The sequence below is a fragment of the Callithrix jacchus genome, chromosome 5 (assembly GCF_049354715.1).
Source record: "Callithrix jacchus isolate 240 chromosome 5, calJac240_pri, whole genome shotgun sequence".
NCBI classification, from domain to species: domain Eukaryota; kingdom Metazoa; phylum Chordata; class Mammalia; order Primates; family Cebidae; genus Callithrix; species Callithrix jacchus.
The window spans coordinates 121,115,078-121,130,917 of record NC_133506.1 but is presented as its reverse complement, the minus strand read 5'-3'; the positions used below and the strand labels follow the sequence as shown (position 1 = coordinate 121,130,917).

The window sequence follows — 15,840 nt, the reverse complement described above, 5'->3', positions numbered from 1 at the left end:
TTACACTCCAGTCTGGTTGACAGAGCAAGACTCCATCTCAAAAAAAAAAAAAAGAAAAGATACCTTCCTACTTTCTAGGGTCATACCCAGCCCCTCTCTACAACTCACCATTGCTGTATATGAACACACCTATATGTTCCCTGGATAATGAGGCCCAGTTCTCACCAGGTAACCTACACCTCCAGCTCTCCCTCAGACACACCTGCCAGGTCTCCAAAAACATCTCCAAAACAACTTTATCCTCCATGGATATACCTGTTTACTCCTTGTGGCACCCTGAGCCTCTTTAGGGACACTTCTTGTGTTGAAATACCTGCCACCTTGAGTACACACTGTCCATTTCTTGGGGTATCCCTGCCTATTCTATATATACTTGTATGCTTTCTGGAACATGTCTAATCATTCTCTGAGACACACCTCTCTCGGGCACATCTGTTTTTCTAGCCACACATATGTTCCCTAAAAATATTTTGAGTTGGCTGAGCGCAGTGGCTCACTCCTATAATCCCAGCATTTCGGGAGGCTGAGGCAGGTGAATCACCTGAAGTCCAGAGTCTGAGACCGGCCTGACCAATATCGTGAAACCCTGTGTCTAATAAGAATACAAAAATTAGCTGGGCATAGGGGCATGTGCCTGTAGTCCCAGCTACTTGGGAGGCTGAAACAGGAGAATCGCTTGAACCCGGGAGGTGGAGGTTGCAGAGAGCTGAGATTGCATCACTGCACTCCAGCCTGGATGACAGAGTGTGACTCGGTCTCAAAAAAAAAAAAATTGACTTTTCACCTGAAATACAGGTTTGCTTTATTTCCATGAAGGAATCTGTCTTCCTAAGTATATATATCTACTCCCAAAATGTATTTGCCTTCATGCATTTTATTAATATACATCAAGAACCTGCTGGTATAAGACACTGTGTGTGGTGTATTATGTTGGAAAGATAGGTTAGAGTCTGGTTTTCTGCCCTCAGTGGCTTTCATCTAGTGAGGAAGTTGACATGTGTACAAACTAACAAACAAAAAGAAGTGTGTGATGAGAATCATGCTAGGGATACAAACCAAATATGTTAGCTGAGTGCAAAGGAAGAAGGGATCACATCTGGCTGAGAAGATCCCAGGAGGTGTGATGACAGGAGGGTGATTGCAGAGTTGGTAGATGACTAGGCCTTAGCCTAGGGGAGAGAGTAGAAAGGGAGGTAAATTATGAAATTATTGCAGTAATCCAGGCTGAGAAAATGAGGACATGGAGAAAAGGAGTGTTGAATGAGGAAATGGAAAATAACTATAAAGCAGAGGTTATGATTAAAAAAAAGGAGGGAAGGGCCAGGTGTGGTGACTCATACGTGTAATCCTAGCACTTTGGGAGGCTGAGGTGGGAGGATCACTTGAGGCCAGGAATTTAAGACTGGTCAGGGTAACATAGTGAAACCACGTCTCTACAAAAAACAGGCCAGGCTTGGTGGCTCATGCCTGCTTTGGGAAATCAAGATGGGTGGATCACTTGAGGTCAAGAGTTCAAGACCAGCCTGGTCAACATGGTGAAACACCAAACACCATCTCTGTCTTTTTTTTTTTTTGAGACAGAGTGTTGCTCTGTCACCCAGGCTGAAGTACAGTGATGCAATCTTGGCTCACCACAACCTCTGCTTCCCGGTTCAAGTGATTCTTATGCCTCACCCTCCCAAGTAGCTGGGACTACAGGCACATGCCACCACGCTGGGCTAATTTTCATATTTGTAGTAGAGACAGAATTTCGCCATGTTGATGTTGACCAGGCTGGTCTGGAACTCCTGAGCTTAGGTGATGCACCCGCCTCGGCCTCCCAAAGTGCTAGGATTATAGGCGTGAGCCACTGTGCCCAGCCCAAAATCCCGTCTCTACTAAAAATACAAAAATTAGGCTGGTGCAGTGGCTCACACCTATAATCCCAGCACTTTGGGAGGCCAAGGCAGGCGTATCACCTAAGCTCAGGAGTTCGAGACTAGCCTGGTCAACACGGTCAACCCGTCTCTACGAAAAATACAAAACTTGGCCAGGTGTGGTGGCTCATGCCTGTAATCTCAGCTACTTTGGAGTCTGAGGCAGGAGAATCACTTTAACCTGGGAGGCGGAGGTTGCAGTGAACTGAGATTGCACCATTGCACTTCATCTTGGGCGACAGTCTAAAATTCCGTCTCAAAAAAACAAAAACAAAAACCAGCTGGGTGTGGTGACACGTGCCTGTAGTCCCAGCTACTCTGGAGGCTAAGGCAGGAGAATCGCTTGAACCTGGGAGGTGGAGGTTGCAATGAGCCAAGATCGCGCCACTGCACTCCAGCCTGGGTAACAGAGCGAGACTGTTTCAAAAACAAACAAAACTCAACTGGGTGTAGTGGCACAAGTCTGTAGTTCCAGCTACTTGGGAGGCTGAGGTGGGAGGATCAGGAGTTCAAGGTTATGGTAAGGTATGATTGGGCCACTGCACTACACCACAGGCAACCCTGTCTCTAAAAATAAAAAATAAAATACTGGCGGGGCATGGTGGCTCACTCCTGTAATCCCAGCACTTTGGGAGGCTGAGGTGGGTGGATCACCTGAGGTCAGGAGTTCAAGACCAGCCTGACCAACATGGAGAAACCCTGTCTCTACTAAAAAAAAATACAAAATAAAATTAGCCGGGCATGGTGGCGCATGCCTGTAATCCCAGATACACGGGAGGTTGAGGCAAGAGAGTTGCTTGAATTTGGGAGGTGGAGGTTGCAGTGAGCTGAGATCGCCCCATTGCACTCCATCCTGGGCAACAAGAGCAAAACTCCGTCTCAAAAAAACAAACAAATAAAATAAAATACCAACAGACCCTTGATGTATATCATGTATATAAAATGCAGGAAGGCAAACACATGCCATGAAGGGAGCAGATATGCCTTTAGGGAAGACAGACACATTCATGGAAATAAAGCAAACCTGTATTTCAGGTGAAAACTCAAAATATTTTTAGAGAATATTTTCCACTTCCCCATTCGACACTCCTTTGCTCCATGTCCTCATTTTCTCAAGCCTGGATTATCTCAATAATTTTCTAATTCATCTCCCTTCCTTCTCTCTCCCCTAGGGAGGAAATTAGCAGGACTTGGATAACACAGGAGGGAGAGACCAGGGCTGAGGGAGAGGAGAGGCTAGGGGTGACTCAGGCTTTGGACTTGAGTTACTAGGACAATGATGGCAATAATAATAGAAAAGAGCCATTGAGGAGGAGGAATCATCCTAAAGAAAAGAATGTACAATTATAAGGTAACAGTGGAACAAGCTGTTATGTTCCACAGAGAGCTAAAAATGGGGGTGATGGGAGTGGAAAGAGGTTGGGTCTGGCAATATAGGTGTGGGAGTCTTCTGCACAGAAGTGCACCATAAAGCCATTAGATGAGAACTCTAAGACAGAATGGTTCACTGAAAAGAGGAAGGTTCGGGGGCCGGGCGTGGTGGCTCAAGTCTGTAATCCCAGCACTTTGGGAGGCCGAGGCGGGTGGATCATGAGGTCAAGAGATCCAGACCATCCTGGTCAACATGGTGAAACCCCGTCTCTACTAAAAATACAAAAAATTAGCTGGGCATGAAAGAAAAAGAAAAGAAAAGAGTCACCATGCTGGCTGAGCATGGTTGACTCACGCCTGTAATCCCAGCACTTTGGGAGGCCGAGGCTGGTGTATCACGAGGCTGGTGTATCTTGAACAGTTCAGGAGTTCAAGACCAGCCTGGCCAACATGGTAAAACCCTCTCTCTACTAAAAATACAAAAATTAAGTGAGCGTGGTGGCACACACCTGTAATCCCAGCTACTTGGGAAGCCGAGGCAGGAGAATAGCTTGAACCCAGGAGGCAGAGGTTGCAGTGAGTGGAGATTGTGCAACTGCACTCCAGCCTGGCGACAGAGCAAGACTCCATTGCCAAATAAATAAATAAACAAACAAATAAATAAAATAATTAAAGAAAGAATGAGAAAAGGGCCGGGTGCAGTGGTTCATGCCTGTAATCCCAGCACTAGGAGGCTGAGGCAGGAGGATTGCTTGAGTTTGGGAGTTTGAACCAGCCTAAGCAACATTGCAAAAACCTATCTCTACAAAAAATTTAAAAATTAGCCAGGCATGGTGGTGTGTGCTTGTAGTCCCAGCTACTCAAAAGGCTGAGGTTGAAGAATTGCTTGAGCCTGGGAGGTCGAGGCTACAGAGAACCAAGATCACACCGCTGCACTCTCCAGCCTGGGCAAGAGAGTAAGATCCTGTCTCAAAAAACAAACAAACAAATAAATAAATAATGAGAAAAGAGAGACGGACAGAGGGAAGATCAGAGATGTAACAGCAGAACAAGAATAAAGGATTGTCAAAAGCCGAGAGTGGTGGCTCATGCTTGTAATCCCAGCACTTCGAAAGGTTAAGGCAGGCAGAACACCTGAGGTCAGGAGTTCAAGACCAGCCTGGCCAACATAATGAAACCCCATCTCCACTAAAAAAATACAAAAATTAGCCAGGCGTGGCGCCAGGCGCCTGTAATCCCAGCTACTTGGGAGGCTGAGACAGGGAGAATTACTTGAACCCAGGAGGCAGAGGTTGCAGTGAGCCCAGGTTGCACCACTGCACTTCAGCCTGGGCAACAGAGCAAGACTCATAAAGGCAAAGGAAATGGTGAGCTTTGAGAAGGTATTATCAACCAAATGGTTCATTCATTCATTCATTTAACAAATATTTGTTGGTCATTCTGTGGAGCAAGTACATTGCACAGTGTTTTTAATCTCTGGTTTTTTTTTTGGGGGGGGGTCTGGTTTTTGTTTGTTTGTTTTTGTTCCAAAGCAATTTTTTTTAAATTTCTTTGTATTTTTGAGATGGAGTCTTGCTCTGTCTCCCAAACTGGAGTGCAGTGGTGCGATCTCAGCTCACTGCAACCTCAGCCTCCTGGGTTCCAGCAATTCTCCTTCCTGAACCTCCCAAGTAGCTGGGATTACAGGCACACACCACCATGCCCAGGTAATTTTTTGTATTTTTAGTAGAGATGATGTTTCACCATGTTGGCCAGGCTGGTCTTGAACTCCTGACCTCAAGTGATCCGCCCACCTGGGCCTCCCAAAGTGCTGGGATTACAGGCGTGAGCCACTGGAGCCAGCCTTTTATTTCTTCTTTTTTTTTTCTTTTACCCATAGACTAAGGCCATAGAAACTGTGCACATGAAGGATAGATTTGGATGAGGGAAAGGTTGGAAATCAGACAGAAAATTTAGATGGCAGGGTCAAGGGTTGTACTTTTTATTATTATTATTATTTGACACAGAGTATCATTCTGTCTCCCAGGCTGGAGTGCAAGTGTTAAGATCTAGGCTTGCTGCAGCCTCCACCTCCTGGGTTCAGGCAATTCTCGTGCCTCAACCTCCTGTATAGCTGGGTTTACAGGTGTGTGCACCACCACACCCAGCTAATTTTTTTTTTTTTTTTTTTGAGACGGAGTTTCGCTGTTGTTACCCAGGCTGGAGTGCAATGGCGCAATCTCGGCTCACCGCAACCTCCACCTCCTGGGTTCAGGCAATTCTCCTGCCTCAACCTCCTGAGTAGCTGGGATTACAGGCATGCGCCACCATGCCCAGCTAATTTTTTGTATCTTTAGTAGAGACGGGGTTTCACCATGTTGACCAGGATGGTCTCGATCTCTTGACCTCGTGATCCACCCGCTTCGGCCTCCCAAAGTGCTGGGATTACAGGCTTGAGCCACCGCGCCCGGCCTAATTTTTTGTATTTTTAGTAAAGGCAGGGTTTCACCATGTTGCCCGGGCTGCTCTCAAACTCCTGACCTCAACTGATCCACCCGCCTCAGCTTTCTAAAGTGCTGGGATTACAGGTGTGAGCCACTGCACCCAGCCGATACTTTTTTTTTAAATTTAAGTAAAAGGATCTCGCTCTGTCATCTAGGCTGGAGTGGTTCGATCATACCTCACTGTAGCCTCAAATTCCTGTCCTCAAGCAGTCCTGTTTCAGCCTCCCAAAGTGTTGGGACTACAGGTGTGTGTCACCATGCCCAGCTAATTTTTAAATTTTTTTGTAGAGGCCAGGCACAGTGGCTAACACTGGTAATCCCAGCTCATTGGGAAGCCAAAGCTGGCAAATCACAAGGTCAGGAGATCGAGACCATCCTGGCTAACATGGTGAAACTCCATCTCTACTAAAATTACAAAAAATATTAGCCAGGCGTGGGGGCACGAGCCTGTAGTCCCAGCTACTCAGAAGGCTGAAGCAGGAGAATCACTTGAACCTGGGAGGCAGAGGTTGTGGTGAGCTGAGATCACATCACTGCACTCTAGCCTGGGTGACAGAGTGAGACTCTGTCTCAAAAAAAAATTTTTTTTAGGGCCCGGCGCGGTGGCTCATGCCTATAATCCCAGCACTTTGGGAGGCCAAGGTGGGTGGATCACGAGGTCAAGAGATCGAGACTATCCTGGTCAACAAGGTGAAACCCCGTCTCTACTAAAAATACAAAAAATTAGCTGGGCATGGTGGTGCGCACCTATAGTCCCAGCTACTCGGGAGGCTGAGGCAGGAGAATTGCTTGAACCCAGGAGGCAGAGGTTGCGGTGAGCTGAGATCGTGCCATTGCACTCCAGCCTGGGTAACAAGAGCGAAACTCTGCCTCAAACAAAAAAATAAAATTTTTTTTAAGAGATGAAGTCTTGCTGTGATGCCAAGAGGCATAAATACTTTTAATTAAGGAAGACCTACACATGTTTGTAGTATAAGGGAGGGGAACCAAGGGCAAGGGAGAGAGGGAAGGTGATAGAGAAGTCCTGGAGGAAGTTGAAAAAAAGAATATATACCAAAGGGTGCAACACTTCTGAGTCCAAAAGGAAGGAGTAGGCGGGGCGCAGTGGCTCATGCCTGCAATCCCAGCACTTTGGGAGGCCAAGGCAAGCAGATCACGAGGTCAGGAATTCGAGAGTCTGACCAACATGGTGAAATACCATCTTTACTAAAAATACAAAAATTAACTGGGTGTGGTGGTGCGTGCCTGTAATCCTGGCTACTTGGGAGGCTGAGGCAGGAGAATCACTTGAACTCAGGAGGCAGAGGTTGCAGTGAGCCAAGATCACCCCACGGCACTCCAGCCTGGGTGACAGAGTAAGACTTTGTCTCAAAAAGAGAAAAAGGAAGGAGCAAAAGTGGGAAACAATTTTTGAGTGATGAATCTAGTATAGAAACAGACATGAGGGAAAACTTAAAAGGTTCACACGCATGGCCTCAATCTCAAAAAAGAGGAAGGAAAGGCATTCTGCAGAGAGTGGAGAGATGGAGACAGCTGGAGTGGCTTGATGAATCTGGAAAAGTTTGAATAGTTATCTTGAAGGTGACAGGGAGTCAATAAAAGACAAATAAAGGTCGGCACCAAGTTCTGGGAAGAAAAAGAATTAAAAAAAAAAAAGACAAAGGATCACGGGGCTGCCCTTAGAACCCAGCATGAGGCTATTCAGGGAATCTGGGGCTCAGTAAACATGTTCTGGTGAATTTTTTGTTGTTGTTTTGTTTTAAGGAATGGAGAGTTTAATAGGCAAGAAGGAAGGGAGAAGGAAGAAGCTCCCCTGTACAGAGATGGAGGGAGGGGAGGCTCCAAAGCTGAAAGAAGGAAACCTCCATTCTGGTGATTTTTCTTCCAGCAATACTCCAGAGCCCAGGAGTGAAAAAAAAAAAGAGGTGGGGAACATGGAGCGACAATCATTGGTGTGGGAACTGATCAGTAGGTAGGTAGGTAAGGGGACAGAACAGAGTAGTTTAGGCTGAGTAAGCAGTCAGATAAAACCAAAAGGGGTCCTAGGTCTTCAGACGAGAAGGGTGAGGTCATGACGGATGTGAGAGATAGGTGGCTGTGGTCAAAGACTGCAGCTCTGCATCGTGGAAGTAGAGCTGTGTCTAGTGATACAAGCTACAAAGCGTGCTCCCATGGGTGCTTCAGGAGGCTGGAGAATGGTGGAGTCAAAGGAAATTGGAGGGCCAGTTGGTCACCTGTTATCCCTTTGGGACACTGAGGTCTGGAGACCACTTGAGCCCAGGAGTTTGAGACCAACCTGGGCCAACAAAGTGAGTGCCCATCTCCAGAAAATATTTGCCAGGTTGCTGGGAGCAGTAGCTCATGCCTGTAGTCCCCTAGTACTTTGGGAATCGGAGGCAGAAGTATCACTTGAGACCAGGAGTTTGAGACCAGCCTGGGCAACCCATGAGACCCCCATCTGTACCAAAACAACAACAACAACAACAAAATTTATTTAATAGCTGGGTGCAGTAGTGTGCACCTGTAGTTCCAGCTATTGAGACTGAAGCCGGACGATCGCTAGAGCTTGGGAGGTAGAGGCTGCAGTGAGCTTTGATTGTGCCACTACACTCCAGCCTGGGTAACAAAGGGAGACCTTGTCTCAAAGACGAATAAATAAATAAATAAAATAAAACAAAGGACGCTGGACTTGAGGAGTTTGGGTAATTGTGAGTTGATCAAATTAAATGGTAATTCACAGAAATGTTAACATAAGAAGCCTAGTATAGCGGAAACAAACGTAGGCTGGGATGTGGAAACCTGGGCTCTAGTTGCCGTTCTACTTCAGCATCAAAAATTCGCCGCTTTGGGGAAGCCACGATCTTTCTCTGGGGTTGAACCAGAAGACTTCCCATGACTTTTCCTGCTCCAAAAAGATAAGGCTTTTTGGGATAACGGCTAGGGATGACGAGAACTCCTCCTGCCGGTCTTCCTCTTGCCCGAGAGGCATCCGGAACCTTTCTGCATTGCTTTCTGCCCCGCCGTGCGTAAGTGAAGGCCGGAAGTCCTTAGCCGGTAGCTTCCGGGTTTCCTGGGCTACTACGATGGCGATGAGTTTCGAGTGGCCGTGGCAGTATCGCTTCCCACCATTCTTTACGTGAGGCTCAGACCCCAAGAAGCCCCGCTGTGCCTCCCTCCCCTCCCCCGGACCCTGGGCTCAGCCCTGATGATTCACATGGGGAGGGGGAGAAAAGACCCGGGCGCTAACACCCTCAGTCCCTTACTTTCTACCCGAAACGTGTCCCGGGCAAGTGCTGCCTCTCGCCCTCTAATTCTGCGCCCCACTCCCTTCACCCGGCAGGTTACAGCCGAACGTGGACACTCGGCAGAAGCAGCTGGCCGCCTGGTGCTCGCTGGTCCTGTCCTTCTGCCGCTTGCACAAACAGTCCAGCATGACGGTGATGGAAGCTCAGGAGAGCCCGCTCTTCAACAACGTCAAGCTACAGCGTATCCTCCCTCAAGCTCTTCCACAGCCCACACACATGCACTTCTGCGCTTTCCCACATGCCCAGACCCCCTCGTCCAACCCCCCCACCCATGGTAGGCAGATTCCCACCCAAAGTGGACTTAAAGAGTGAAAATGTGTAGCTGACATTTTACTCCTGAAAATGCAGTACCAAACCCTCTTGTTCTTGGCAGTAATGAAGTACTGAGATCTTAGAATTTCTGCCCTGAAGACAAGTTCCAAGCTTTTTAACTTAAGCTCTTTTGACTATTTGTATCTCCCATCCTTTTCTGTGTGAGGCCCAGATTTGGGTAAATACCTTTAATTATTTTCTCCGCCCCTCTCCTGCCAGGAAGTAAGGGTCATTTGTTTTTGCTGCCTGATTCATCCCTAAAATGTCTGTGGAGAAAGGCTGAAGGAAGGCGACAGGCAGAGGGTGAGAAATGACAGTACCTTTCATTTTCTAAAGCTACCACCCCACACACCTTTTTTTTTTTTTAGACAGGGTCTTGCTCTCTTGCTCAGGCTGGAATGCAGTGGTACAATCATGTAAAGTTCTTTTTAATTGTAATTGGAAGAGTTTCTCTTTACCTTCCTCCCTCAAATATCCAGGGAGGATAGGTACATCATGTTGGGAAATTGCACGAGTATGTGTTGGAGAGGAAGGGGCAGATGGTTCTCAACATGGGACTGGCTCTGAGAATTTTTATTCCACCCAATTCATGTATATGCCATTCCCTTAACCTAAACCAGGAAAGCTTCCTGTGGAATCGATCCAGATTGTATTAGAGGAACTGAGGAAGAAAGGTGGGTTCAGTTCCCCAGATTCCTTATTTTTCTTCCCAGTTGGGTTTCCTCCAGGGCAAATTAGGATAAGTCTTTTTTCCCTTTAATAACTTTTTTCTCTCTCCTGGCTTGAAGGTCAAATTAGGATAAGTCTTTTTCCTTTTAATAACTTTTTTCCTCTCTCCTGGCTTGAAGGTCAGAGTTTTCTATAAAGTAGGCAGCCCAATTCCCAAGTCCTTTCTTCTTTGTATCCAAAATTGAAATCTCTGTCTGTGCTCTAAACATGAAGAGAAGTGGAAGAAGAATGAGTGCCTTGTAGATAATAATAGTAAAATAAATATTGAATCTCTCTTTCTGAAAGCTGAGTCTCTTCCACTCTGTCCCTTCTTGGTATTTGCCTCTTTGTTTCTTTCTAGATCATGATGCTATTTTTTGGAGATAGGGTCTCACTCTGTCATCCAGGCTGGAGTGCAATGGCTTAGTCACGTCTCACTGTAGCCTCGACTTCTTGGCCTCAGGTGATCCTTCCACCTCCGCCTCCTGAGTAGCTGAGACCACAGGCGTATGTCATGACACACATGGCTAATTTTTTGTATTTTCTGTAGAAACGGTCTTGTCATGTTTCCCAGACTAGTCTTGAATTCCTGGGTTCAAGTGATCCTGCTGCCTTGGCCTCCCAAAGTGCTGCGATTACTGGTGTAAGCCACTGCGCCTGGTGATGCTTTCATAACTATCTGTTTTACAGGGAACCTCGAGTGGTTGGATAAGAGCAAGTCTAGCTTCCTGATCATGTGGCGGAGGCCAGAAGAATGGGGGAAACTCATCTATCAGTGGGTGAGATCATCCTGCTGCCAAGTATTCCACAGTGACCCCCGAAAGGATAATTATATTAGCCTAGCAGATACCTGGTGTTCCCAGATCCAGACTGAGCAAAATGGGGAGGGAACAGAAAGAGGAAGTGTAGGCCTTCCAGGCAAACCTCTTTCAGTGACTCAAAGTCTTTGGCTGCATAGAACCTCCCTTTCTTTGCCTATAGGAGGTGAGGGGCTATGTGAGGCCATGTTTGGAGAATGCAGAACTAGGAACCCTGAGTGCTATTGTTGGCTGGAGCCTCTGGCCACAGGAGATAAATGGGGAAAGGAAGGGAAAAAAACCTGGGGCCCCTCCCCCACTGCACCCTTATGGGACTGTCCACAATATGAATGAGATATTCTGAACCAGTGTGGGTGTGGGGACAGAATAGTCTTCCCCCTAATTTCTTTGCCACCACCAGCCCCAAGCATTCCCAAGGAAGAGAAGAGGGTAAGAAGCATCAATATTCTAAATTCTAAATATAACAAATGCACACCACCCATTCCTGAACAGGAAAACAACCAGAATGAGAGGTCACTCCTCAGACACGTGAAGACCTGTGGTTTAGTGGTTCCAAACGAGTGTGTACACATATAAATATAGCACCTGTAGGGTTTATGGTTTTTAGGCCATTCTGCAGAGGTGGCAGTGAGCTCTGGTTTGGGAATAGCTATCATTCCTGGATCAGTAGGATGGAGCTGATGAATTTAGTGTCCCTTGGTTCTAATTCACTCCTCATTTTCTGTGTTCACAGGTTTCCAGGAGCGGCCAGAACAACTCCGTCTTTACCTTGTATGAACTGACTAATGGGGAAGACACAGAGGATGAGGGTAATGCCTTTCACTCCCCCCTGCCCAGTTTGTTTTTTGTTTTTTAGTTTAGTTTTGTTTTGTTTTTGTTTTTCTGAGATGGAGTCTTGCTCTGTCACCCAGGCTGGAGTGCAATGGCATGATCTCAGCTCACTGCAACCTCTGCCTCCTGGGTTCAAGCAATTCTCCTGCGTCAGCTTTCTGAGTAGGTAGGATTACAGGTGCACACCAGCATGCCCAACTAATTTTCTGTATTTAAGTAGAGATGGGGTTTCATCTTGTAGGTCAGGCTGGTCTCAAACTCCTGACCTCATGATCCACCCACCTCAGCCTCCCAAAGTGCTGGAATTACAGGCATGAAACACTGTGCTCTGCCTATTTTTTCTTTCTTTTTTTTTGAGAAAGACTCACTCTGTCACCAAGGCTGGAGTGCAGTGGCACGATCTCTGCTCACTGCAAAACCTCCACCTCCCAGGTTCAAGTGAGTCTCATGCCTCAGCCTCCCCAAGTAGCTCAGACTATAGTTGCACACTACCATTCCCAGCTAAGTTTTGCTTTTTTTGGTAGAGATATGATTTCACCATGTTGGCCAGGCTAGTCTTGAACTCTTGACCTCAGGTGATCCGCCCACCCTGGCTTCCCAAAGTACCTGGATTACAGGCATGAGCCACTGCACCTGGCCACCCCCTACTTTTTTTTTTTTTTTCTTTTTTTGAGACAGAGCCTTGCTCTGTCACCAGGCCAGAGTGCAGTGGCGTGATCTCAGCTCACTGCAACCTCCACCTCTTGGGTTCAAGTGATTCTCATGCCTCAGTCTCCCCAGTAGCTGGGATGACAGGCACGCCCTACCATACCCAGCTAATTTTTGTATTTTTAGTAGAGTAGAGATGGGGTTACCATGTTGGCCAGGCTCATCTCAAATTCCTGACCTCATGTTCTGCCTGACTTGGCCTCCCAGAGTGCTGGGATCACAGGTGTGAACCACTGTGCCTGGCCACCCCCTACTTTTGTCATGTGAATTCTCTTCTCTCCTATTTTGGTTTAATTGATATTCAGACTTCCCATTTCTCTGTCTCTGAATTCCAAGTACTATAATATAAAAGTTCTTAACCCATCTCCAAGGATTCTGTAAGCCACCTGAATTCACATGCAAAAAACCCCAGATTTTGTTTTTGTGGGTACATGTGCATTTTTCTAGGGATAGATAGCTATTAACGAGATTTCCAAGGACATCTGTGGCCCATGAAAAGTTAAGAATTTCACTTTCAGCTGGGCATGGTGGCTCATGCCTGTAATGCTAGCACTTTGGGAGGCTAAGGCAGGAGGATTGCTTGAGGCCAGGAGTTTGAGACCAGCCTGGGCAACATAAGGAGATCCTGTCTCTACAAAAAATTTAAAAATCAGCTAGGCATGGTGGTGTACACCAGTAATCCCAGCTACTCAGAAGGTTTAGGTGGGAGGATTGCTTGGGCGGGGGAGGTCAAAGTGCAGTGAGCTATGATCATGCCACTGCACTCCAGCCTGGGTGACAGAGTGAAACTGTCTCAAAAAATAACAATAGGCTGGGCACAGTGGCTCATCCTATAATCCCAGCACTTTGGGATGCTGAGCTGGGTGGATCACTTGAGGTCAGTTGTTCCAGTGCCAACATGGTGAAACCTCGTCTCTACTAAAAATACAAAAACTAGCCGGGCGTGGTGGCACATGCCTGTAATCCCAGCTACTTGGGAGGCTGCAGCAGGAGGATCACTTGAATTCAGGAGACAGAGGTTGCAGTAGCTGAGATCATACCACTGCACTTCATCCTGGATGACAGAGCGAGACTCTGTCTCAGAAAATAATAATGTAAAAATATTATAAATAAACTTTCTTTCTTCAGCATCTGTTGTAGATGCCAAATGAGGAACAAGGGCAAGGGATTAAGCTTGAAATCTCATTCCTTGCTGACTCAGGCTCTCTTTCACCCTTTATTCTTATAGAGGGCTCAAGATTTGTGGGTGTCAGCTGAAGAGATTGGGCCAACACCCCCAGCCCCAGCCCCACCCCCAGCCCAATCCTGGCCAGGCAAGGATTTGTATAGTGTTGGATTTTTACATAGTGTAAACATTCTTAGTTCTTTTTTCTGTGACTCCATGTTCTGATCCTCTGGATCGCCACAAGTTTCGATCTTAGCTGGGATAGCAGGAGGTGTCTCCTCTTTCTGGCTGCCCTAGCAGAGTTTACATCTCTTGGCTGGTCCCCCTCCTGTCCTGCAGGTCTCTGCTTGCTATTCCCACCATCACCCCATGATTTCAGCACTGTAGCCTTGCCCAGCCCACCACTCAGGCTGGGCAAAGTTGGAGGCTTCCTCAGAAAGCAAGCTCCCTGACTTAGCTGAGCCCCTGAAGCGGTTGAGGTAAGCAAGCCTGTTAGGGCTTGCCTGTTGCCTCCCACATCTCCCTGCAGTATGTTACCATATCTCCACATACTCAGCTGGCCATTGGCTCCCAGCTTTTTTTTTTTTTTTTTGAGACGGAGTCTTGCTCTGTCGCCCAGGCTGGAGTACAGTTGTGTGATCCCGGCTTACTGCAGCCTCCACGTCCCGGGTTCAAGTAATTATCCTGCCTTAACCTTCTGAGTAGCTGGGATTACAGGCATGCACCACCATGCCCAGCTAATTTTTTGTATTTTTATTAGAGACAGGGTTTCGCCATGTTGGCCAGGCTGGTCTGGAACTCTGATCTCAAGTGATCTGCCTGCCTTGGCCTCCCAAAGTTCTGGAATTGCAGGTGTGAGCCACTGCACCTGGCCTAGGCTCCCAGCATTTAACTAGAAAGAGGCAGATACCAGTCAGTACTGGAGTTTAACAGTCTCCTGGCCAGGGGTACTGGCTATACTCTTTTGTGTTATGATAGATTCTCCCATTTGTACAGATGACTATCTAGGGTCAGTGTCTAGTGACAATGGCTCTGACCTCCCTAGGTCTGATTTCCAGGGCCCCTTTGTGGCCCGAAAGCAGATGATGTCATTCATGTGCATCAGACACACATGGGAGGTGTGGGACAGGTTGAGTCTGAGAGGAGAAGCAGGAAGGGGGAAATAAGCGCAAACTCATTTCGTGCTGACTCAGGCTTTCTTCCACCCCTTACTCCTAAGGAGTGCCTGGGAAGTGTGGGTGGCAGCTGCAGCAGTATAGATGGCATATCATACCCTGTCTCTGGGACGTCTCAGCTTCCAGCCAGACCACTCTCCTCAGAGGCCTTGGGCTCCAAGGAGCTGATTGTCCCTGACCGCCCATCTCTCTCTGTCCAGAGTTCCATGGACTGGATGAGGCAACTCTACTTCGGGCTCTGCAGGCCCTACAGCAGGAGCACAAGGCCGAGATCATCACCGTCAGCGATGGCCGAGGCGTCAAGTTCTTCTAGCAGAAATCTATCTCTCTTTACTTCTTACCTCCCACCTTTCCAGGGCTTTCAAAAGGAGACAGACCCAGTGTCCCCCAAAGACTGGATCTGTGACTCCACCAGACTCAAAAGGGCTCCAGTCCTGAAGGCTGGGACCTGGGGATGGGTTTCTCACCCCCCCTATCCCTTGGATAGGGTGAGGCCGAAGCACCAGGGAGAAAAGAGGTGCTTCTTCTTGCCCTACCTCCTCTCCCATCCTAGCCTGTCCCTGAGCCAGGGTCTGTAAACCTAACACTTTATATTTGTTCACACATGTAAGAACATACACACATGAGCCTGCAGCACATGCTTCTCTGTCCCCTCCTTCCACCCCTTTAGCTGCTGTTGCCTCCCTTCTCAGGCAGGTGCTGGATCCTTCCTAGGGGATGGGGGAAGCCCTGGCTGCAGGCAGCCTTCCAGGCATTATGAAGATAGGAGACCCATGGGCCTGGCAGTGAGAGGTGTGGCCCAACACTGATTTCTGATATTAAAATCTCAGCTCCCACTGCCTGCCTCTTAATTACTACAGTATGGAATGGGTATGGGGAGGGCTGTGAAGTGTTACCATCCGAGTAAATCCCAGCCAAGGAGAGGAGAGAGAAGAAAGCCTATGGCTTTTGTAGAAGAAAAGGTCCTCCAGAGCCCTGCGGGCTCCAGTGAGCCTGTGGTTATACATCTGCTGGGTGGGCTGTGTGGAGGAGTGCTGATGGAACACAG

The 15,840-nt window shown here is 47.6% G+C and overlaps 1 protein-coding gene across 1 annotated transcript; it reads left to right on the top strand.

The window, feature by feature from the left end:
* The first annotated feature begins 8,826 nt into the window (after positions 1–8,826).
* On the top strand, positions 8,827–15,628 carry VPS25 (vacuolar protein sorting 25 homolog). The gene is made up of 6 exons (XM_003732910.5): positions 8,827–8,906; positions 9,111–9,256; positions 10,008–10,061; positions 10,786–10,874; positions 11,647–11,722; positions 14,993–15,628. The coding sequence occupies exons 1-6, from the start codon at positions 8,854–8,856 to the stop codon at positions 15,103–15,105; spliced, it is 531 nt and encodes a 176-aa protein (XP_003732958.1). The 5' UTR covers positions 8,827–8,853; the 3' UTR covers positions 15,106–15,628.
* Positions 15,629–15,840: the final 212 nt, after the last annotated feature.